Source organism: Pipra filicauda, unplaced genomic scaffold (assembly GCF_003945595.2).
Source record: "Pipra filicauda isolate LSUMZ 115617 unplaced genomic scaffold, ASM394559v2 scaffold511_size394598_pilon, whole genome shotgun sequence".
Classification (NCBI taxonomy): Eukaryota; Metazoa; Chordata; class Aves; order Passeriformes; family Pipridae; genus Pipra; species Pipra filicauda.
In genome coordinates this window covers 326,080-350,006 of record NW_024104656.1, presented here as the reverse complement: position 1 = coordinate 350,006, position 23,927 = coordinate 326,080, and the positions used below count along the sequence as shown (strand labels likewise).

General features: G+C 41.9%; 1 protein-coding gene across 1 annotated transcript in view; it reads right to left on the bottom strand.

Annotated features, from left to right (window-relative positions):
- Positions 1 to 2,895: 2,895 nt before the first annotated feature.
- CDH20 (cadherin 20) overlaps positions 2,896 to 23,927 on the bottom strand; it is a 122,845-nt gene continuing 101,813 nt past the window's right edge. The window contains exons 7-12 of the mRNA XM_027736796.2: positions 22,010 to 22,263; positions 17,829 to 17,965; positions 15,226 to 15,347; positions 13,220 to 13,337; positions 5,961 to 6,212; positions 2,896 to 4,517 (exon numbers count right to left, since the gene is read on the bottom strand). Coding sequence (XP_027592597.1) covers positions 4,018 to 4,517; positions 5,961 to 6,212; positions 13,220 to 13,337; positions 15,226 to 15,347; positions 17,829 to 17,965; positions 22,010 to 22,263 — 1,383 coding nt within the window. The 3' untranslated portion in view covers positions 2,896 to 4,017. The remainder of the gene's footprint in view (positions 4,518 to 5,960; positions 6,213 to 13,219; positions 13,338 to 15,225; positions 15,348 to 17,828; positions 17,966 to 22,009; positions 22,264 to 23,927) is intronic.

Below are 23,927 nucleotides of genomic sequence, written 5' to 3'. Positions count from 1 at the left end.
AAACATCATGACAGAGAAAACATCAGAGACTATAGTATTCACTATAGTAACTTGTATAACCAAATGTAGAGCAGAGGGCTTGAGAATGTCATGCCTAGGGCCAGACTTTGAGCAGCAGAGATGAATTCCCAGAGGCCAGGCCATTAACTGAGAGAGAAGGAACTCCAGAGAGGCATAGCATCATACAGATGGCCAAGAGAGGGGAAATGAATCACTCTTTGTCTATCTATGTTAGTTAGTGTTTAGAGGGGTTGCTTAGCCCATATGCTCAGTTTTTAAGTGTCTGAAATTAGTAAAATGACTTGCACACACTGTTATTTTTTCCTCTGAACCACAGTCTCAGCCACAGCTGAGACTATGGGATTGTTCCTTTTGTTTTTTCCTGAGAACTGGCAACTATGGAAAAAAATGTCATCAAAGGTACAAAATTAAATGAATAGTGGTAGAAGCTCTATGCGCTCAAACCAACTTTGGAGCACAGGTGGACTGGGGACATTGGTGAGTGCATGTGGGATCTTATCCTGGCCCTCTGACATTTCTGACCAGGGCAGTGGGTGGAGTGCGGGTCCCATGCATGACTGTGACTGTCACTTGGGGGTGTCTGGTGTTGTGGCAAAGCAAAGTCCCTCCACCATGGCAGGCTGAACTCCCTGGCTGTTTGTCATGAGCAGGTTTTATGTAGTGCTGCAAATGTTCATGCACATGGTCAGGCCTGCCCTTAAGGAGCCCCAGGGCAGGAGGCTGAGGACCTCTGTGACCAGCGTGCTTGTTTCACTTACAGCCTGTGGCACCATATATTTCATTTGGGTTTAGAGTCTTCTCCCCTCTTCTACTTTGGGTTTGCTGGGCCCTCATATGTCTGAAAATGGATCTTATCAGTAAAAGCAGAGGGTTCTTCAGTTTTGTTTGTTGGAGTGTGATAGATGCAAGTGCTGGTTGTTTGCATAGACATTTCACAGACTGCAAAAACACTGTCACCTGTTCCATAAAACGGGGAAAAAAAAGTGCCAGTCTGCCAAGTGCCTACTAAACACCAGCTGGTAAGTGTCACAACATCAAGCTGTGCAGCTATTGACTGTGCTCACAAGTTAAGGCAAACCTGAGGACAATCAGACAGCCTAACGGTAACACGCAGCTTAGGAAGGTGGTCTAAGAACCCACTCTTCCTGCAGGCTCCCCTGTGGTGTGAGTGCAAGCTCCCAGCAAAAGGGATGCTGGTCCTTCCACATCAGGTGATACGCAGCCTGGGAAGCTGGTCCCAGCTGCTGCATAGCCTGTCTTGCAGAGACCACTTCTGGGGACTTCTGTGGAGTTGAAACAGACCGTGAAGCAGCTCGTCCTGGGAAATTCTCAGTAAATGCAGAAAGTTGAAGGCAATATGATGCTGGAATGTATTTTTATGCCCCATCCTCTCACTCTGCTTACAATAGGAGAATTAGACCATCATGGTATCAGGATATGAAGAACTATCTGGAGGCATTTTTGTTACTGTAGACTGTGACTAAAGGGAGAGACAGTAATGATCTGAAAATACCAAACCATAGCTCTACGGAGGAACAAAGTCATCTATGTGTATTGTAGGTTTGTATGGGATCAAGGGATAAATGCCTAGTACTTCCCAGGGAAGGCTTTCAGCACTGAGTGTATTGATACAGTGGAAAACTGCCTAGAGAGGTTACAGAGCCTTAACAGTTGGGGGTTTTATGAATAAACAGTCATCTACTGAAAATATATAAAACTGATGTTTAATTCAGACAGGAAAGTAATGGCATAGATGTCCTTCTACCCTGTGCTCTGTGATTTCTTTTGGTGGCAGGAGGCAAGAAAGCTCTTGAAGTCTCTCAACAGTGGTTTTGTGTCCTGTGCACCATTTCCTTAGTCATGGTGGTTGCAGTTCTTTGTCTAGTGTTTTAAAATCAATATGATACGTGAATTTGAGTGCTATAGTATGAGTAAAAGAATCATTACTAAATAATTTTCAGTGCTGCTTCTGCAATGGTGTAAAGCATGTTCAGGTGATAAGCAGAACCCACGGCATATTATGTTTGTGAAGGCTCAGATTTTCATCCTGTCAGATGAGCAAACGAGAAATCACTAAAAGCTTTTCCTTGGTGGGTGCATGGTTCTCCAGGGATGCGTGACTTTGTACTGAGTCTAGGGAAACAAGGAACCGGTCTTAAACTGGTACAGTCTACGATGAGACAAAGTAGAGACTGCAGTGTTTTGTGCACATCTGCAACAGAAATGGAGCACGGTATGCCCATGGTAAAAGTGTGGTTAACTGGGTGGTTATGTCTGCATGTCTCTTTCCTGGGCAATTTGAGGTAGAGAGATTCCTTAACTAGAAAGAAACCTGCAATTTCATTGCAGACTGTTCTGCTTTCAGAAGCCCTTTGCCACTTGCCATGAAATCTGTGTTAGTGTCATTTCCCTATCTCTTCTTGTTTACACACACAAACAAAAACAAAAGATAAGATCCAGGCACAAAACTTTGATTTCAGAGTAAGAATGGTCATAAATGGCTATTTCATCTTACAGTCTTACATGTCTCTTAACGCATGACACTGTGTCAAGGCTGTGTAACTGGCTTCCAAATTTATCAATGCCCCAGCCATAATGTTTCAAAAAAATCAGCCAAGATTTTCTTTTGGCTTCAGCATGATCGGAATAGAAAACTAACTAGTCTGGTGGGCTGTACTTAGGCTGGTTCATTGCTAAGGGCAATGTCCAAGTGAACAATGATAAAAGAAGCAGACAATCTGCTTGATTCTGTAAACTGAAGACTAGTTTCCTTGACACGATGCTGATGAACCATTTTTTCTTGATGCTCAAGGCATGTAAAGCCACAAATAAACACTAACTGTGTACAAAGTACTCAATAAATTGTCATCAGACTTTCCTTTCTGTTTAACTTTTATTAAAAGAGGTGCTAAGGTACTGTACTGTATGCAGTACATCATATTTATTACCAAAATTAACAAATATACAAAATTTTTACATGTAATTTTCTTACATCCATTTATTGGTCTATAATACTGCATTTGTTCAAGTAGGTTATCTACAGTATGTAAACATCCCTTGGATTGACCACACACAGATTAGGAAAGCCCATCTAACCCATGTAGTTACCAAATATAGCTTTTTCTTATTTTAAAATTTATTTGGCTTTCATTGGTAAAATCTAATCTTCACATTTGGCACATGGAAGAGACATCTACAGTGCAAAAGAGGCAGATTTTCTGGTTTTGTTCTGAGCAGTTTAGCAGAGTCATGGTTTTAAAGAGCCAGGAATAAATTTACGCAAACTTGGTAGGAGATGGATTAGTGTTAATGCCAACGACTCACAGATCAGCCATTAAATTAGAGCAGAAATTCAAAGCCTCTTCCCCAGCCCTCTCAGTCACGAGGGAAAAAAGACCCAACCTCAGCCTTGTTTCTAAAGGATTAAAAAAGGACTCTGTTAGCAACAGAGAGAGGAGGTTTAGTTTACAAGGAGCCCTCTGAGACTGCAGTTTCAATTTTCTGCTTTGTGGAATTTTTTTTTCTCTTATTAGCAAGCAATTTTTTTTCCTTTTTAATGGGGAAAATATAACCAATGGGGAACAACTTTTTTTGTGGTGGCAATTTCTCAGTGAGTTGAAGATTACAGTTGGAGTTTACAGATCTTTGAACCCAGATGTATAGAGCTTAGTAAGCTGCCATGTACAAGGGGGAGAGAAAGGATGAGAGAGAGAGTAATGTCATTATATTCCAGGTGTGGAGCTCTCTGATTTTGCAGTAAAACCCAGGAAAAAAATTTCTTTCTTCTGGTTCTCATAGTTTCAAAAATGTGACTTAATTTAACTGAGTAAAGCTGATCCAGAGAGACCTTCATTCGCACCTTTCTTCCCGTTCTCATCCAAGCACCGTATTGCTATTTTTTTAGGAGGCCTTACCCATGTCCATGGAAGCATCTGATGAGAATGGACCGAACTGGACACCATTTCACGTGGAAAGCCTTCTGCCATTCCTTATGTGTTACCACAGAGCCCCGCTGCTGTCTGTGGCACCGTACATCTCAGCCAGCTTTTTGAAGCGCGGCCCCCAGTCCGTCAGATAGTCGTAGCTCTGGTCTGAGTCTGTCGTCACCGACTGTAAGGAGCTGAGTGACTCTGCCACCGAGCCATTCCCTTCAAACATGTATGTCTGGAGGGAGTCGAAGGGAGGCGCCCACAGGTCCATGTCGGCTTCATACAGCTTGGCAAGCACGTAGTTGTGGACGTTGTTGTCCATGACACATGCCTGAGGCACGTATCGGGAGAGGCTCTCTATTTCAGGGAGCATGTCCTGCCGGTTTTTCACCACCAGCTGAGCCTCCCGCGGATTCCACATGGCAGCAATATCAAAGGCCTCTGTGTCCTCCTCCCCGCCACCCTCGTCATCATACCTGACGATGTTCTCATGGATGTTCTCTTCCTCGTCAATGATGTACGGCTGTTTCCGCTGGCGCCGCATGGAGAGGATGAGGAGCACCAACACTGCAGGAGGCAAGCAAGACACGGGGCTGTCAGCAAGGAGGCAGATCTTGCCAGCGCTTCAGACTCTCTGTTGCCCTATTTTCCCCTTGGAAAGCCCAACCACCCCCTGGATTTAAAGAGCTATGATGTTTGCAAGTTGAGGACTGTAGAAATCTCCCACCCCAGAGTCAAAATTAATAGCTTGAGGTCCTGCTAATTTGTTCCTTTTTGCACCTAAATTCTTAACTCTTGGTGACACTTAGGACATGGATAAGTTTGCAAGGCACTGTAGTGATACTTGAGCCACTTTTAAGCTAGCCATGTCAGAGATCAGTAACAGTTTATCTGTAGTGGCACACAGTTCCAGAGATATTTTTTTTCTGCTGTGTGGCTGGGTTTTTTGTAGCTTGCTTTGGAGATGCCTCTTGGGCTGGCCACTGCATGTGACAGAGATGGATGGTGCTAAGGCACCACGGTGATATGTCTGCCTACACAGCAAAATGCAGACCTAGCCCCTTAGTCTGCTCCAAAGAATTTTTTGTTTATCTGCAAGCCTCCTGCAGTGCTGCAGTGCTGGTGCTCCTCATCCTCTCCGTGCTTCTTAACATGGGGAGAAGTGGATATACAGGCACCGGAGCCCTTTGCTATTGAAAATGTGCCATCACTTTGTGACTGTACTTCCAGAGCTAGAACTCAGCAAAGACTTTGAATACTAAAATTTTGAACTGAGGTATCTAGGGTCCTTTGAAGAGCCAGAATTGAGGTACTTTAAAAGAATTTTCTCTGTATCTTACTTCACTGCTCCTCAAACTGGGTCCCCTGAAATTTCAGAGAATGTGTGTTTTGAACTAACATCTTGTGACTTGAGAGAATGAGAGAACTGAAGTTCTTTTGATACCAAGAGCTAACAGGGGATATAGAAGGTCTGGGCAAGGAAAGGATGAATTTTAATTGTGGAGACAGAACTCAGGAAAGATGCTCAGACCCTTTATTGCAGCAGAGCCACCATTTAAATGAAGTGTCTCAAGGAAAAAGAATGGAGGTGGGGACATCTTTTGAAAAAAGACAAGAAATGGAACTGGGCTTACCACTCCTGTTTCCTTTGGGACCATATGATCAGAAACTGCTGAGGATGAGAAAGTAACCTGTTCCCAGCCCCAGCTGCCAGTACTTCCTCCTGTCATACCACTTGCAGGAAAGCATGGGCATGCCAGACACCCTAGCACTTTGGGCATCTGGAAGAAATATTTGCAGGCCATAGTTTTCCCCCATTCCTACAGCCCAAAGTCTGAAGCCATATGCAGCTGGTCCTTGATTTGGCCCTTTAGGTATGTGTGTGTCTACATAAACACACGTACATAGATGTGTGTGTGTGTATCTGTGTCCTACACCTTCGGTAGGTCAGTGACACCCTGGGCAGGGCTGAAAAGTTTGTCCCCCAGCAAGAAGAAGCCAAGGCTTTACCTAACAGGACAAAGATGCAGGCAAGGATGGCGATGAGTGCCCCTCTGCTCAGGCTGACAGGGAGGACATAGGCTTCCGCATTGCAGGACATCACCATGCCCTCGTCATCGCAGCTGCACACGTGCACCGTCAGCGTGCATGTGCTGCTCAGCACAGGGCGGCCGTTGTCACTGATCAGGATGGGCAGGTAAAAGGTGTTTTGCTCGTGTTGCCTGAAGCCAGAGCGCCTTGTCAAAATCCATGCTGTATTGTCTGAGGGCAGAAAATAAACAGAGACAATAGCTGATATGCAGAGCAAATACATTCAGCAGAGAATAAAGATTAAAAAAATCAGCCCCAGACCTACACCCATTTTTTCTTGTCTCTTCAGATTTAGCTAAAAGAGCGTTCAGAAGGCAAGACAGAAATGAACAGTTGAAGGCAACTTGTCCCTGTTTGTTCATGCTCAGCAGCTTTTCTAGGCCTCACACTTGTATGCTGCCACCATTTTGGAGATGCTGGCATATAACCCTTGTGGACATGTCATGGTACCCTTTATGTTTTTTGATACATGGTATGGTTATCTGCTTGAGGCAACAAGGAGACAAAGGAAAAAACCCCCAGCTTGCTATCCTAAAGCAGCAGTGAGTTGAAAATTTGCAACTAAACATTTTTTCAGTCAAATACATGCAATTTCATTAGTACTTCTGACATTGAAAAAAGTCAGAATGCTTTGTGTCATCATTGTCAGAATTATTCTGCCTTGATTTGACTATTCTGCTTCATTTAGTGTAACTGCCTGTTTTTTATCAGAACTTAAATCAAAAGGAATCAAAATGATGCTGCTGAAAAAAATAGTAATAGAGTGACCTAACAGCCAGTTGCTGTTGGTCATTCAACGAGAAATTCCTAACTCTGGGGCTTTTTCCTCCATATTCAACATACTTTATAAAATGTCAAAATTTCCCAGTGGTATTTGAATTCCTGTCTACCTCCTTCCCCAAATTCTTCAGACTGTGGACCAAGTTTCCTAATCGGAAAGCAAGTGGATTCAGGAAGTTGCTCTCAATTCTCAGCTCATGAATACCAAGCCAAAATCTTTGGAGATGAGTGTTGATATTGTCAGTGCTGACTTTCAAGATTTTTGACCTCAGAGACTTCTGGAAAGCCCAAGACTAAATGTCTCCAATGTGATCTGGCTCACCAGGGAGTCTAAAGGAACCTGCATGAAAATTGTCCTTTCTTACAAACATGTCTGCACATCTTGGGCCAGCAAAGATGAATGAGGAACACAGGTACTTTTCCTATTTGGCAGACCTGCAAGCCCTGACCCTGTGCAGTGATGTGTGGCATTTTTGGGAGGTGACCTTCATGCAGTTTCTTTTACTACTTAGTTTTGTTTCCTGTTTCATTGGTTCATAAGAGGTCACAGAGTCTGGCCATCTGCATCTCCAGGTTCTTACCAATGTACATTTTTTATGCTTGAAATGCAGGATGTTGATCAGCTGTTCCCAGATGGATTAGCACAATGGGACGGCTGCTTGGAAATGGCAAGAAACCTGATGACGAGTAGACTGCGAAAAAACCTAAAATATAAACGTGGGAGTGTTCCATTTCCTTATTATTTCTCTGTCCATTCACTGCTAAAATTTAAATCTTGGGTGATTTTTTTTTCAGAGCAGAAACTCAGGTTACATGCAGATAAATTCAGCTATATTATCTACATTTACCTGAACACCAGAAATAATTTGATGGCTTTTAGGAGTGAAATCAGGAGTGCTATATACAGCCAACTAAGGAATATATGCAAACTCAAACTAGACTTGCTAGACTTGTCTGCTAGACTTAAATTATGCTTTAATTGTGCTGAAAATCTTATGGCGTCAGATAGTACTGGCACACTTAAGCATGGAGATGTTGGGTTCCACAGTTTGCGATATTAGATTGAATTTGTGACATATTTTTAAGAGGAATCTCAAGGTCTTTTTTGCTTACACATCAATGACATTTCAAGCTTTTACCCTGAGAGTGTAAAATTCTGAAGTGTGCTTGCATGTCTGTATGAGAATATATAGCGATCTGTAGCGTCTCATTAAATCACGCAATCCCAAGAGCTGGAACTTTGAGGAAAGATCATCAGGTGCAAGAAGAAATCCCAAAGTTGCTTAAAACTGATTACGTGTTACTGTTTACTGATTTCACCTTCGATATGCCATGCAGCTCTGAGTATGTGCAGTGGGTATGGACAGACATCAATAGGTCTCTCTGCCTCAGTAACAAGCGATAGGACAAGAGGAAATGGCCTCAAGTTCACCAGCGGAGGTTTAGGTTGGGTAATAGGAAAAATTTCTTTGCTGAATAGGTGGTCAGGCATTGGAAAAGGCTGCCCATGGAAGTGGTCGAGACATCATCCCTGGAGATATTTAAAAGACGTGTAGACGGGGCACTTAGGGCACTTTAGTGTTAGATTTGGCAGTGTCAGGTTTAACAGTTGGACTCAATGATCTTGGAGGTCTTTTCCAACATAAATGATCCTATGATTCAGGAATGTGTCCCAAAACCCAGCAGAAAGCAGTACCCTGTGCCTCCCAGGGTTTCTGGGCAAAGGGTGTGCTGTGGACAGGAGCCCTTGCCTCCTGCAAACATTTCCCTCTTCTCTCCTGGGGCACACACAAGTGCTTTCTCTCCCTCAGGCTGTTCATGTGCCCTTTAGTATGTGCTCCCCAGCTATTAATACCACATTTCCATCACTGGGCCAGTTTTAGCATGAGAAAAAGCAACTCAAAGGGCAGAAAATGACAAGCTGCCTGCATTTATGCTATGTCAACGGAAATATTTGAATCATCTTAACTGTAGTAATTTGGTTGCTTTTCTCTTTCCTGGGTGAAAGACTCACTCCCTTTAAATTCACTTACAATGGAACTCACAAATTCTATTCAGGTGACATCAAATCTTCATTTTATGTGAAACTGTTCTTTGTGAGGGAAAAAGACTTCATTATTCTGAGCTGGTCATACTTTGCCTGTAAAAGAAGTCACAGGCAGTGAACTTGACTGAAGCTGTGCAAAATCATCTAGTGAGAGATCTCAAGTGTTTTTAATTATTCTTTTTTCAGGCCAAAACCAAGTTTCTATAATCTAACTTTAAAAGATATATATCTATATATACCTTCTGCTGTGATGCGCAACCATTTCACCCAGGTCTTAAATGTTCTTGGTGATAAAATTCTCTTTATGACTCTCAGCATTACATTTTGGCTCTTTTGTTTTGTTTTGCTTTGTACTAGGCAGGCATCCAAATAACCCCTAAAGAATTGTTCTACCTGTTACTCTGCAACTGAAATACATTGGTGCCAAAACTTGTGCGACTCATCAAAAGCCAATGTGATATGACATGCTAGTGCAGTGCGAAGGACATGCTGGAATGTGATGCAGCATGGCAGAAACTGGAATGCACAATTTTATTCCAAATTTGATATCTGCTAAGCCCCAGCCATCAGAAGAAGGCTCGTGAGCACATGAAAGCCCCATAATATTAAAAAAAAGTAAAAGCAGGCATGACAAGAATGAACAATATTTTTCATCACAGCTTCCAACACAGAATCTTTGGCTCACGGGGCTGGATGGTAGGACTTAGCTACGACACTGAACAGAGATGTTGAAGATTGCAGCATGGCAGGTCCCACATTTGTATGATCAGGAGGTGAAAACTGAACTTCCCATGGGCATGCAGGCTGGTGTCTTCATGTGGTTGTGAGAACACGCCATAGAGCACCATCTTCCTGCAGTTTTCTGCCCCACTGGAAGTGATGTACCTCCCTGGAGAGAGCAGGGGAATCAAGCAATGTGTAGGTCCAAACCTCAAGATCAGAGCTAACCATGACTCTTCTCACTGGAAAGGCTTGGTTTCATTCTGTATGTGTCTGCAGGAGAATTGGGATGATTAGCCCAAAAATTCCATTAGTCTTTAAAAACTGATTGTAATGATTATGAAGAGCTAGGAATAATATAAAGAAATATTTCACCAGGAGTGAGAGAAAGAGCACAAGGAAGCAGACATTATGGACACCACTGGCTTCAGGAAAGAGTCACACTTTTGGTATAGTATTTTCAGCTCAGTGTTTTTGCACTCTGCCAAAGTGGGAGGTAGACCACAGTTTTAGGGAAGGAAGAAATAGCTTAACATTCTCCTTGGACAAATTTAATTGCAATGCAGAGGACTGCCAGAGGCTCCTAATGACAGGCCTGGTGGTGGTATGACACCAATGTTGATCCTACACCCACTTAAATGCCTTCAACAGTTCCTGGTTCCAAAAGGTGGAGGGCAGTGGTCAAGGTTCAACAAAAGATCAGTTCAGAGTTTAATCTGGAAATGCAGTAAGCTTATTTGTTGTTCATTCCATTCTTACAGCAAGCCTCTTTTTCTGACTTTTTCCCAACACAGTCTCAGCTGGACTTAGAAGTGGGGGAAGATGGCTTACCAGTGCCCTACAGCAGAAACTGGAGATGGGAGACTCCAGCTCAATTCCCTGCTTCATCCCATATATCCTATATGGCCTTGGGGAGCCACCTGTGCCCAGATCATTGCAGCTACTTAACATGTGTATCTCTCACTGATTTTACTGAACTCAAAGGGAACCAGGCGTGTAAGTAGCTTAATTTCTCCTTGCCCCAGATCCCCGTCTATAAAGGAGAACAATAGGATTTCTCTGTCTGCTGAGGATATGCAGAGAATGAATAGACTGAAAAAGTTCTCAGAGACTAAAATTACGAGGGCCAAAGAAATACTTAAAACAGTTCATCAGAATGCAAACTGTGATCTATGTGCTGCTTAGTAAAAATCAAGGTTTTAATTGTTGCCAAGAAGGCTACATGTCTTGCAGTTTCTCTTACTGCTCTATTGGACAACCAAGTAATCAGCACAATTGCTAATTTTAACAGTGCCTTCCCCCAGCCCGGGAATTGTTTCTGTCTCATTTTATGTGCATAGGCTGTGAGTAGCAAAGTGGGTTCTGTTACTTATCTTGTCACCCTGTGACATACAGTATAGCTACCCCCTTTGTACCTAAGTTATATGATTTATATAGTTCTTAGTGGCCACTAGATGAAAATATAAGCATAAATTACTGATACTAAAATGACTACTGCACTCCAAATTGCTGAGGGAGTAAATTAATCCTTAATCATAGAATCACAGAATCATGGAATCATAGAATATGTTGAGTTGGAAAGGACTCATCAGGATCACTGAGTCCAACTCCTGGCCCTGTGCTGGACACTGCAATAGTTACACCATGTGCCTGAGAGCATTGTCCAAACACTTCTTGAACTCAGACAGGCTTGATGCTGTGACCACTTCCCTGGGGAGCCTGTTCCAGTGCTTAGCCTCCCTCTGGGTGAAAAACTTTTTCCTGGTATCCAACCTAGACCTCTCTTGACTCAGCTTCATGCTGTTTCCTCAAGTCCTGCCACTGGTCATGAGAGTGCACTGCTTCCCCTCATGAGGATGTTGAACACCCCAATGAGATCTCCCCTCAGTCTCCTCTTCTCCAGGCTGAACCAAGTGACCTCAGTTGCTCCTCATACATCTTCCCCTCCAGACCCTTCGCCACCCTCCTTTGGACATTCCATAATAGCTTAATGTCTTTTTTTATATTGTGGTGCCCAAAATGTGGATATTTCAAATAGTCAGTGGTTTGATACTTAACATTTTTATTTCAAATTAATAACCAATAGTACCCAAAGCTTCTTGTGATATATACGTACATATCTATATCTATATATATCTCTATATCTGGAAAACTGGTATTTTATAGAGAGTGGGAGGTACAGCCATGCAGTCATTGCTGTCACTATAAATTATTGCAAGTATGGCCTTAGACAGAAAAAGTGCATCTGACACTGGGAATTTTGTGAGTTTCTTTTTTTAGAAAAATGCCTTGAGGATGAAATGAGCCTAGTTTGCCAAATGCTTTAGCAATAGTTGTGTTATATTTGTTCAGTTATTTTGGCAATATATTCAAAAATAAAAAGGAATGAGACAAGGGGAGAAAGAATGGGATAAAAATGCAAGAAATTTTGTGAGGAGGCTTCAGGGAGGCTATAGAAAAAAATGCTTTTGGGGTGAAAAAGCTCTAGCATACTGTGGAGGAGGGCCAGGATTCTGCTAGTAGTGTGTTTTAAGACACATTTGGTTAATGGAGGCATAGGCTTCTTTCTGAGCCTCTACGTTTTCTTTCATACGCCTAGAGAGGCCTAGATAGGGGCTTATGAAAGTAAATGTGACAAGTAGGCATGTGTTGGAGCAAGGGCAGGCTTGGAGGCTGGCCATGTATGCTGCAGGTGGCCAGTCTTTCTCCCCATTTATTCTGGAATTGCTTGCTGATTTGTTGTGCTTTACACACTAAACTCCTGCTGAAATCCAGCCCCTCAGTACTAACTTACAAAGGTCTGTACCAGGTCACTCAAGGTTGTCCCTCCTTCCTAATGAAGGCTGGTGTGCACCTGACCTCAGTATCGTCGTCTGCCCATGGAGGTCCTCTTCCAACAGGAGTCATGCGAAGGCCTGCTACGGCAGGGCTTTCCTACAGGCTCCAAAATCTTCCCCAAAGAAGCAGATTCCACTGATTAAGATGCTCAAATTCCAGTGCTTTGCCATGAGTCTTCTCAGTGGTGTTTCCGTTTCTACTTAGGTCATCTTACACAGACCTTTAGCTGTACACCAGGTTACCCCCCCTAAGGCTCTGCAAGTCCTCCCTACTTCCCTCTCTCCTTAGGGAAATATGGATGTGCAAGGAGGAAGAAAAAAAGTGCTTGGGGGTAAAGAATGGAACAGTACAAGAACTTTCCCTTTTTCTGTGCCTGGGAGAAAACATGAAGAGTACAAAAAAAGAGCAATGTAATTCCCTTCAGATTCATCTCCTAGTTCCAGTTACTATCCTACCTTTAAGCATCTCCTTCTGAATGAATGAAATTTCCACTCTGATAATCCAAGATGCCTGCAGCCTGACCAAAAGACCTGAATTTGCACAAAACACTGGTACATTTCCTCAAAGAAGGAAAAGTGGCCTATTGCTAGAGAATATTTATAGAGAAGAAAATATCATATAACCTTCAAGTGTATTAAATAACATGTCATTTTATTACTGCCTTTAAGGAGCAGGTGTCACTTGGTATTATTTGAAATGGCAGTCTTATCACACACTGTAAGTCACAGCTTCTCAAGTCCAACTCACGCACTAGAAATTAGAGTAGCTAACCGTCTGTGTCCACTCTGATTACCTTGATTGTCCCTTAGAGTAAAGTTAGGATTGTTGGCTGCCTCTGGAGCCAGGCTGTAGTAGAAGTGCTGACCCTCCTGTGGGTCATCCCTGTCGATGGCACTCACTGTCTGGATCAGCTACAGCATATAATAAAAAAATAGAAACAGGTGATAAACAAAATATTCATAATATGAATGAATAAAGAGATAACATATTTTATATGTATAAATATAAGCAATTGGAGCATTTGAATAAAATTATCTTCCAGAAGTACAGTAGATAAATCACAAAGAAACTCAAAACCTTGCAGGCTTCATCTCTTTTGCTGCGGTCATGCAATCTAGTCATGTACATCCCTTTTAAACAAAGGAGGAGATATTCAATTTGCTTCAAATAACAGACAGTTTTCTCTCATGCATCCCTATCTTCTGTTGCACATTTCTTTTTGTCTTTTGAGGGCCCAGGGTTCTCAGAAGATTCATTGTGCATTAGAGAGCTTGTAAGAGAGCCCATACTTATTTTCATCTTCATTTTGCAGGTAGAAAAGGATGTCAGGTTGATTATTTTACCACTCTTCTAATTTTAAATCAATAAAATTCTCCCCACAATGTCAGTAAAAAAGAAAGAAAAGCCAACCATGCAGACATTCTGCATATGCAATAAGTAAAACCAAACTACAGAAAGTAAGACAATGCTTAATCCAGAAAACAATTTGTCACCTCACCTATAAAGGTTTTGTAAAGTGGGTCTAACAGCTTGAAGCACAATGAGCTCTACCTGAATAAACATTCTGACATCTTTTTAGACAAGGAATAAATCTTCACCTGGATTTTTTTACTTGAAAGTTATTTTGGGATTCAAAGGCAAATGACAGACCCATAAATTCTTATTCACCACCTTAAAACTGATTTTGGAACTTTTTAAAATGTGGCATAGAATTTGGCTTTCTTTGCTGAAGGAAGTTGTCCAAATTATTGTGCATAGCGATAAGCTCAGAAAGTTTATTTAGGACACTCACACTTCAAAACCAGGAAAAAAGTCTAGTCAATGATTTCCATTCCCTATATTATTAAGAACTTCTGTAAATTAGTGAGATGAAAGTATCCTGTATATGATAGTTGTGATGACAGTTGTTTCAGCAGTGCGTAGCTATTTCATTCCGCTTCACACAGCTGGGAGAAGCTTCAGCAAACTGTCACAAATCATGAGTGGTGTGTCTATGTGTTTATACTATACTAGTCAGCTTTGAATTAGGAGGCACCAGTCACCACTGTGGACCCTGGGTGGTGAAGCAAGAGGTCACCTCCCCACAAACGATCAGCAGTAGAGCTTGCACCAGGTCCAATGAGGGTGAGCTCATGTCCATCTGTGACACCAGTGACCTTGTTCGAGGGCTTTGATGGAGTTTTGGAAGGGAGAGGAGTAAAGAGGCTTCGCCACTTGAAGGTGCTGGATTACAGTGTGTGAAATGGGAAGTCTTGTGTTGTTTTGACTCTCTGTCATCTCCAGTTCACAGCAAAACATAATCTGTTTAGCACCCTTTTGAAGCTGATGTTATGTCCAGCTCCCGTTAAGATCACGCGTGCTTAAGGCTCTTATAACACTTAACAGTAAGACTTTCTGTCACGTGTCACTTTCTGTCAGTCTGGGCTGACTTTGTGGCACTTCTCATAACAATTCTCTCTTTGATGCTGCTACAGGACAAACCAGGTGTTTGCCTGCTGGAAGGCCTATCCAGCAGAAGGCTTCATACATGCATCCATGAAATGTATTGCACAGTGAGCCTAGAAACTACTGTAGGAGAAAAAAAGAGGTGTGGGAGAGAAAAAAGAGGTGCTATATATGATGGTAATCCCAGTGCAATATGCTTGCCTTTGGAATGAAGCACAGTCAGCTGCCGCTGAGAGTTCAGATGAAATGGGTGGGTAGCTGAGCCTTTTTTCCAACACTCACCCTTTCTGGCATGCTGTTTCCATGTAGAACAACATCCCCTTCCCAGCCCCTGGTGTTACAAGCATTTCTCACCTGGCCTGCTTTGGCATTTTCACAAACAAAAGCTTCATAAAATCTTGCAAACTCTGGTGCGTTATCATTCACATCCAGGACTTTCACTGTCACAGAGACGCTGCCCACCTGCGAGGGGTTATCTGGAAGGAGGAGGTATGATATAAAGAAAGGCAATATATGGAAAGAGGAAATGGCTGCTTCTCACTCTGCTCAAAAGGTAAAGCAGGTTTTTTCCTACTAGCTTGCATTAAATGACATTTTCCCATTGGGAACTGTGGTAACTTGAGGATTGTGTGACTCAGAGTGAAGTTGCAAATGCTGGTCTCAGTCTACCCTGGCTTCCCATTTAATCCCATCTTTTACAAACAAATTCTGTAAAAGGCTCCAACCTGGTTCAGTCCTATGGAACTATTTCTATAACAACAGTTTTAGACAATGCCCCTTTCACTGGCCTTTGACTGTGCAATACTATTCATTGAGCCTCTGTACTAGTGGCACAAATTAGGAAGGGACTCTTTTTAAGAACAGACTTGTTATTTAGAGCTTGTTAAAAATGGCAATTCTCCAGTTCAGACATGCTTTTGCTCAGAATTTATCTTCCTTGAACTCAAAAACAGTGTCAAGTCTTTGATACTTTGTACAGAGGGGTTTAAAAAGTAATAACACATGAAATTGTACAGAAAAGCTTTCAGTGAAGCTTAAAATTGCAATGAAAATTTTACATTCTGCATGACATCATTTGTGATGTTTCTGTCCCACTGGTTCATTAGCTTTCTTTGCCAGTAAATCAATACATCATTTCAGATATCTTCACAAATTCCAAACTAGGTGGCCACAGAATAATTTGTTTTTCTTACTCTGTTTTTCCGCCACAAATCATCTTCCACTCCCCCTTATTTAATGATAAAATTAAACTCTAACCAGAAAGAAAAAAAAAAAAGAAGAGGTCAGAAAAAGTGCAAAAATCCAGAAAATTCTTTAAAATTAGTATTCTCATCTTCTTTGTAGCTACACCACTTTGTGCATTTATCTCCAAATGTATCTCCCTTTATAGCAAGAAATGATATGATCATACAAACGATAGAGAGTTTTCTTAAATGTTCAGTGTACTGTGTTCCATAACATGTCACATTGTGTCATTGAGATAATACTCAAACTATATTGTTTCTCCCTAATTTGTAATTTAATCCTTCAGCTTCCTATATATCCATACATATATCTTGCTAAAACACCCGTTATTGTGCCAGATGAATATCTGCATTTACACTCTTAGTAATATTGATCTAACCTCTGACATTAGGAGCTTTATTCAGAAATGCACAACTATGATGTTTTTGAAACTATTCGCTAAATTAAAATATTGTGCTGCACACATACAGAGCAAAACTGACAGAAGATTGATGGAGGATGACTCAAAGGAAGACATGCCTTCATATTGTTCTCACCCTCAAGTGCTGCTACAGGGGCAGCTTTTACAGACCCATGTGTACAAGGAATAGTAATGGCCATTGGTGGCTGAAAATAAAAGTGGTGTCAAAATAGATGGAGGTGAGATCCTCTCATCTCACCAACACCTCTCACTACTTAAAAGGGCACAGAAAGGCACCATGTTCCGGAATAGCCTGCAAATATGTGGCAGAGTCACCCCAACTCTTTTGAAATATTCCCTCTGCTTTCCAAGTTGGCTGACTTCATTTTGGGCAAGCTTCTTGAGAGTTTGTTGCTCTCAAACTGCCCCACCACCTCTGGCACAGCCTGGATGTGCAGGGAGCTCTATCAGATGCAATCAGCTATCGGCAGCAAGCTGCTAAAAAGCTGCTGCTCCTCAGTAGATGAACTGAGATCCTGAGCAAAAGCTACGTGAACCAAAGAGATTTCAGGTAATATTCCCTTATATATCCCAGGCTCCTTTATGAATTTCACATCTATGAGTATTTCAAACTCAGCTAAATTTTTCATACTGACTCCATGAAATGCTGAGCATCTCCTTGTTCTCATAGCCTTGAAAAATACCTGGCACAAATGAATCCTGGGCTGAGTTTTAGCACACTGTAAAACCCAAAAAGCATAATGAGTTCAGCATACTCGAAGATCCCAAAGCATTCTGGCCCAAATTATTTATGTAGTAAGCAGATGGCATGTCATTCACTTGCTGCTGAACCACAGCAGATTTCAACTACTGATCTAGCAGTGTAGCATCATTGCTGCCTACCAGTCCCTGCACCACACAATCCTCCCAGGTACGATTGGTAGCTCTAGCAGTTGTGCAGCCTTTGCAGTGTCTGCTTTAGCTGCCTAGCCCTTCTGAATTGATAAGACTCTGCCAGAAACACATCAGGAAGACTTTTAAATAAATCCCTGGAATACTAACGATTTGAAAAAGGACTATGCATTTACTTGCCATCCTCTATGCCTCCCACCACACTGTGAAAACGAGCATAAAAAATAAATAAAAAAAATAAATAAAATGCAGTATTCGTTTGTTGATGTCAGAGGACTAATTCAGTTAATACGGCTTCCCACTCAGTGCATAACAATATGTGAACTGCTGAATTCAGGTCTCTCAGCCTGCTTTGTCTATTGTATCTCTTTAATCTATGTACAATCTGTATTATCCTTACTCAGCTCCATGGCCAGCACAGTGATGTTGTGCCAAGAAATGTCCTCCCGGTCAAGAGGTCTTGCAGTCATCAGTGCTCCTGATGTAATGTCGACATAAAAGAACCGCCCTGGATCACTGCTCCTGTCAATCGAGTATCTGCAAGAGTACATATTAAAAATATCATGCAATCCTTGTGAAAACCATTTGTTACAGCCAAAAAACCTGTCCAGCAAGGGGCATACTGTCATACACAGCAGATCCACACTCTTCCATAACTTAGTTATGTGCTCCTTTGACTTGTGTAGTAAGATGCTGGAAAAACTAGGAGTTCATGTGGCTAATGGCATTTAATGGAGAGTACTATTTGAATGGAGATGGAAGACAACAAGATTTAGAGGAAGAAGCCCTAAAGCAAAGCACAGCTTAGCACAGGAACTTCTGCTTTACAGAGAAAATCTGCCAGTGAGGAGTGTGATTTCTTTTTCTGAGCAAAATAATTATGCCCATTTCTTAAGCACGATTCAGACAGGATGAAAATGACTTCACATCAGCTCGTTCTCTGAGCACCTAGGCTGATGAGAAGGAACTGTTCCCTTCCTTGTACTTCTGTATTCTCTCCTCTTTCAAGGGAATAAACTCCACCTGCATCCTGGAGCATCCAACTGATTGAGCTGTGTTAGCACAAGGGGAATGATGAGTGGCTTTCTCATATCATCCAGTCAGAAAAACAGCTCCATCTGTGAGGTTGATTCATCATATTTACTAAACCTGCCTGCCCGATATCATGTCAGTTGAGTGCTGGGAACAAGCTTCTTGCACTGGTGAATGGGGGATTGTGGTGGTACCTGCAGGCCAGAAAACCTGGGCAGGGAGGCAGTTGATTGACAGATATCACTGCTGTACTCAGTCATAGGGATGGTTTTGCAGGGTGTGTAAAATGCTCAGTACCCTTCATATGCATCAACTTGCTCTTAACAGCAGCTTGTATGAGTTGCCTTCCTAGATAACTGTTAGCATGGTAAGGGATCCTTTGACAAAAGCCACACATGTGCCTAGGTAATTGTCACAGTCTAAAATAGAGCCCAGACTTAGTGTCCTTTTTGTTGATTGTTTCATCAAAGTTGATGGGAATTGAAAGCTTTAATAGTAACAGATGATGAACAGGGATCATTGTTCTGAATTTTCTCCTTTCAGCATGAATGCTTTCACTGAAACAAGCATGCCAGCCTGATCTTTATATAGGTACTTACTATACAGGGACTTACTAAACTGGGATATAAAATACTACTGAGATATGTTGTTGGTAAATTCTTTTACACTCTTTTTCAGAAAAATCAAAGAGGGAGGGATGGCTGGTTTGCATCCCTTTCCTTCCCAGTCCTTCCCATCTCTTCTTAAATAAAGAGATTTCTCAGGTATTTGATTTATTTGGGAAATAAGTACAAGTGTTCCTGTATTTTGCTATAATAATTATTCTTGTATGAGGGCTATAAAAAGAATTTCTCTCTGACAGTTTAAGGCCAACAAGTATCTGAAATTGAATAGGGCCTTGTGATTAGTGGTGTGGAATTAATCATCGGTGTCAAGAGGCACAGGTGGAGTCTTTTTCTGAATTCTCCACCTAGGTTCTCTTGTAATTAGTACCTGCTCCTGCACACTTGTTTCCCCTGTACTATTTAGATAATCTTCCTGAATCATTTAACAACAATCATGGAATATTTCCAGCCACCAGAATTTCACAATGTGAGAGCCAGGTACTGGTTGCTGAGAAAATGAGGATTTGAGAGTTCTCCTGTATTTTAGTGAGCCCTTCTGAAATATGTCTTGACTTCTCAGGCCTTGAAAAAATGACCAGATCACAGTTTTAATTTCAGATGGAATTCATCTTATGCAACAAAGTATGTATCTGGGATTATTGTTTTTCTTATCTTGCCTTGCCCTGTGCAAGGTGAAGGCAGAGCAAGACAAAAACATTGTATACTGGGTCTGACTGAGCTGGAGTTCATTTCCCCACAGTAGCCCTCGCAGTGCTGTGCTTTGCATTGGCAGCTAGAAGGGTGTTGATAACACACTGGTGTTTTTGCTACTGCTGAGCACAACACCAACAGTGTGACATTCCTTCCTCAGTTGAGGGCAAGATCCTGGGAGGGGACCCAAGCAGGCCAGCTGACCCAAACTGACCAGAATGATATTCCATACCATATGGCGTCTGATCAGATATAAAATTTGAGGCAAGGAGCAGGAAGGCAGGCATTCATTGTCTCTGATGGCTGCCTGCTTAGGAACCATCACGCGTGCAGAAGCCCTGCTGCTCGGGAGTGGCCGACCATCGCTGCTCATGGGAAGTAGAGAATAAACACTGCTATCTTTTGCTTTGCTTTTGCACGCACAAGCTTTTGCTTTGCTTCTGCTTTAATAAACTGCCTTATCCCAATCCATGAGTTGTTTTCCATCTTATTCTTTCCCCTGTCCAGCTGGGAAGGGGAGTGATGGAGTGGCTGGGTGGGTACCTGGCAGACAAGGTCAACCCACCACACATTGTCAGACTGATATTGCACAGAGTTGGCATGGATGGAGGAGACCACAGGAGAGGCAAGGAGAACTAATTCTTTATATCTACATTTTAGATAGCATTAGAAATGGTATTCTTTTTTCCCTGTTTCCTTTACCTCAATCATTTATATTTTGTAAGTAAAAGATGTGGGGGAAAAAGGAGGGAAGGAATGAGGAAAGAAAGGGAAATGGAAAGGTAGGAAGATGGGGAGAAAAGGGGAAGAAAGTTGTCAAGGAACAGACTTACAAAGAGTCTGTGCATATTTACAACTTTTTTTTAATGTATCTTAGGTGATGCATTCTGTGCTTTGCAGAGTATTGTTTTGAGTTTCATCGACTCACTGGAAAGCTCTGAAGAAAACTAAGAAAAACCTCATTAAAAATAACAATGAACAATTCTATCCTCTGGTAGTCCTCCGAATTATGCTTACACTATTTTTTGGCAGATTAGCACAAAGTTGTTTGCATTACAGTGTTTGGATAATGTAATCAGCACAATAGGATGTGAGTGGAAAAAAGTTTAGGGTAATGAAATTGTGATGCAGACAGTATAATAGTTTTACTGAGGAATTTGAGACAATGCCATGAGAAGTATGATAACCTTAAAATGTAGGCAGAAAGAATAGGTATATTAAGGTGGCAGGTTTGAAAAAAATAATTAGAACAGCAACATAGAAAACAATATCATTAAGAAAAATAGACTTTGCTTCTTCTCAGATCTCCTAGCTCACAGAATTGCTCATTTAGATTTTGCTTTCTTCAAAAACTTCTAATATTCAATATTTGAACTTCCTCCTGTATTTCCCAGGACTGTTCCTGAACACAGACATCTCAGAAGCTGGACTGATGCAAGGTTAGGCAAACAGCAGGTCAACACCCAAAACTTCTCTCAGATAAGAAAACCAGCCAACCTGCTGGGATAATCAATGTGCAGTCACTAGGAGCTTCTGCAGGTAATGAAAACTAGTATGTGGGCTGGCCTCAGAGAAGAACAATCTGCTCTGATAAATGGGGCTGGCAGCGGCTGGCAGCCACTGTGGAAAAGAGTGCTGTGATCACACAAATCTGCTCCTTTGGTTACTTGCTGAGTTGCAGCAATGAAGCTCCCGTGGCTGTAAATACACCTTTACCTTTCTTAGGGGAATATCTAGCTCTGCAGCTTTCACCAGACACTAGATAATTTAGTAGTTTGTGAATATTTATTAGCATGCATTCAATCTACTCCAAAAGTAGCTGCGTATTTGAGCTGTTGATGAAGGCAAGCTTTGAAACAGAAGGGGAAGAAAGGACAAGTAAGTTGATTACCTTCCCATTGGTATGGTAGCAAGTTCTCAGCGATGCTGTTAGGTTTTGTGCCAGCAAATGCATGAGAGTCTGGGGTTTGCTTTTAATGTATGCTATCAGGACATGCCTGACCAGCTCATTGCTAGGCTAGATGCTGACATTCTCCATACCACAGAAAAGGGTGAGCTCCTTCAATGCTTTGATAGTCCCCTCAGTGGGAGGTCTGGTTTAACTAAATCCGCTGACAAATGCTACTGGCTAAAAGGGGAGAGTCTCTCCTGTGCTGTTTCAGCCCCATCACTGCCTCACCAACCAGACATACCAGGCAGTACTCATAGGGGAACACATAAAGAGAGGACAGACCTGATGGAGTTGTTGGTCACATCTGGGTCCTTGGCAGAAATGATCTGTATGGTGGTTCCAATATCCACATCCTCGGGCACTTCCACAAAGTACATGCTGGGCTCAAACACAGGAGGTTCATCCACATCCTCCACGCTGATATGGACGGTGGTGGTGTCACGGAAGGGACCCAGGTTCAGGAACCGCATTTCCAGGTGGGGGTTGGCACCCTCTACTTTCAAGGTGTAGCTTTTCTTGCTTTCAAAACTTAAAGGCTGAGGAGAAAAATATATCTAGCATTAGGTACACTGAGCCATATGATTTAGGCCATATAGTTTTAATTTTCGGAAGTAAAATATGACTTGTAATATAAACTTATGCTGCTTTTAAAAAATAAATATCTTCTATGATTTTCAATCATGAGGGCAACAAAGATAAATATTTGCAGATGGACACAAAGTGTTGAATGGAAAGCGTAGTAATAGAAATGGCACTGTATACTTCTTTAATTTAATTTGACAGCTGAACTGAAAAAAATGGGAGAAATACTTGCAGGTCACTTAAAAATACATATTATTTCATTCTTCTTGCTAAAATGAAAACAAAAGCAGCAACACCACCACTGCACTGTGATATACATAGCCTGTTTCATGCCACTCCGATGAAAATATAGGCAGAAACAGACAGTATGGGAGTTCCTGAAAACCAAGTAAAGATATGAAGAGTCTGTTCCTCAAAAATGGCTCCAGTGTCAGGAACAACACCTCCACAAATAAGGTGGAGGTCCCAATTAGCATACTCTTTTTTTCCCTGAAGAGACTGCAGTCTTGTCTCCAAAGAGCCTTGTCTGCCAAGTGATAAAGAGCTCCAGTGGGAGCAGGGAACAGCTGCTCTTGCAAGATCCTGTTCCAGTTTTTATCAGAAATTCATCCCTCCTGGAAGTTAGGTTTTTCACCTCCTTTCAGTAGGTATCCTAAACACAGGTTCACAGCCCAGGTATGATGAGTGCTAGGATTTGAATCCCCTCCTGGTCTAGAGAACAACTTAATTTCAAAGCATTATAAGGCATCCCTGTCGTCTTCCTGAAGGAGCTCTTCCACTTCGTATAAAATATGATATACTCAAGAATTATTTGAAACAAGGAGTTCCTTTCCCTTTCCCTTTCCCTTTCCCTTTCCCTTTCCCTTTCCCTTTCCCTTTCCCTTTCCCTTTCCCTTTCCCTTTCCCTTTCCCCTTTCTAATGGATAAAGGGGGCCAGCTTCCTCTTTTAGTAGTTTCATGAATTAGATTTCCTATCTAGACAAAACTACGTATTTGCTGCACATGGATATAGAGTTAATTAATGCTGACACTGAACTGCTCAATAAATACATTTTTCATCTCTGTCCCCTCCTCTTTCCACAGATACCTGAAGAAAATAAGGTGTCTCCAAAACATGATTAGAACTAAATAGGGAATTCCACATTTATTGTGCAATTTACCAGTCTTGGTGAGAATAATTAAAAGAATTTGACAAACAAGAATGACGGTATGGATGGATCAGTCCAAAATATAAAAAATTTTTCACCAGATGAAGTACAGCTTATAGAGGACAAAGTCACACTTCCTGAGTTGCAGTCAGAAGTTAAAAGCAATTGCACTGTGGTTAAATGTTCACAACCCTTTACTTGTATAATCAGGGGAGTTTTGATTACAGAATCACAGAACCACAGAATATGCTGAGTTGGAAGGAATTAGCAAGGATCAAGTCCAATCCTTAGCCCTGCACACACCATGTGCCCAAGAGTATCATCCAAATGCTTCTTGAACTCTGCCAGGCTTGGTGCTACAACCACTTCCCTGGGGAGACTGTTCCAGTGCCCAACCACCCTCTGGGTGAAGAACCTTTTTCTAATATTCTACCTAAACTTGAACACCCCCTGAATTCAGTCATGTCTTC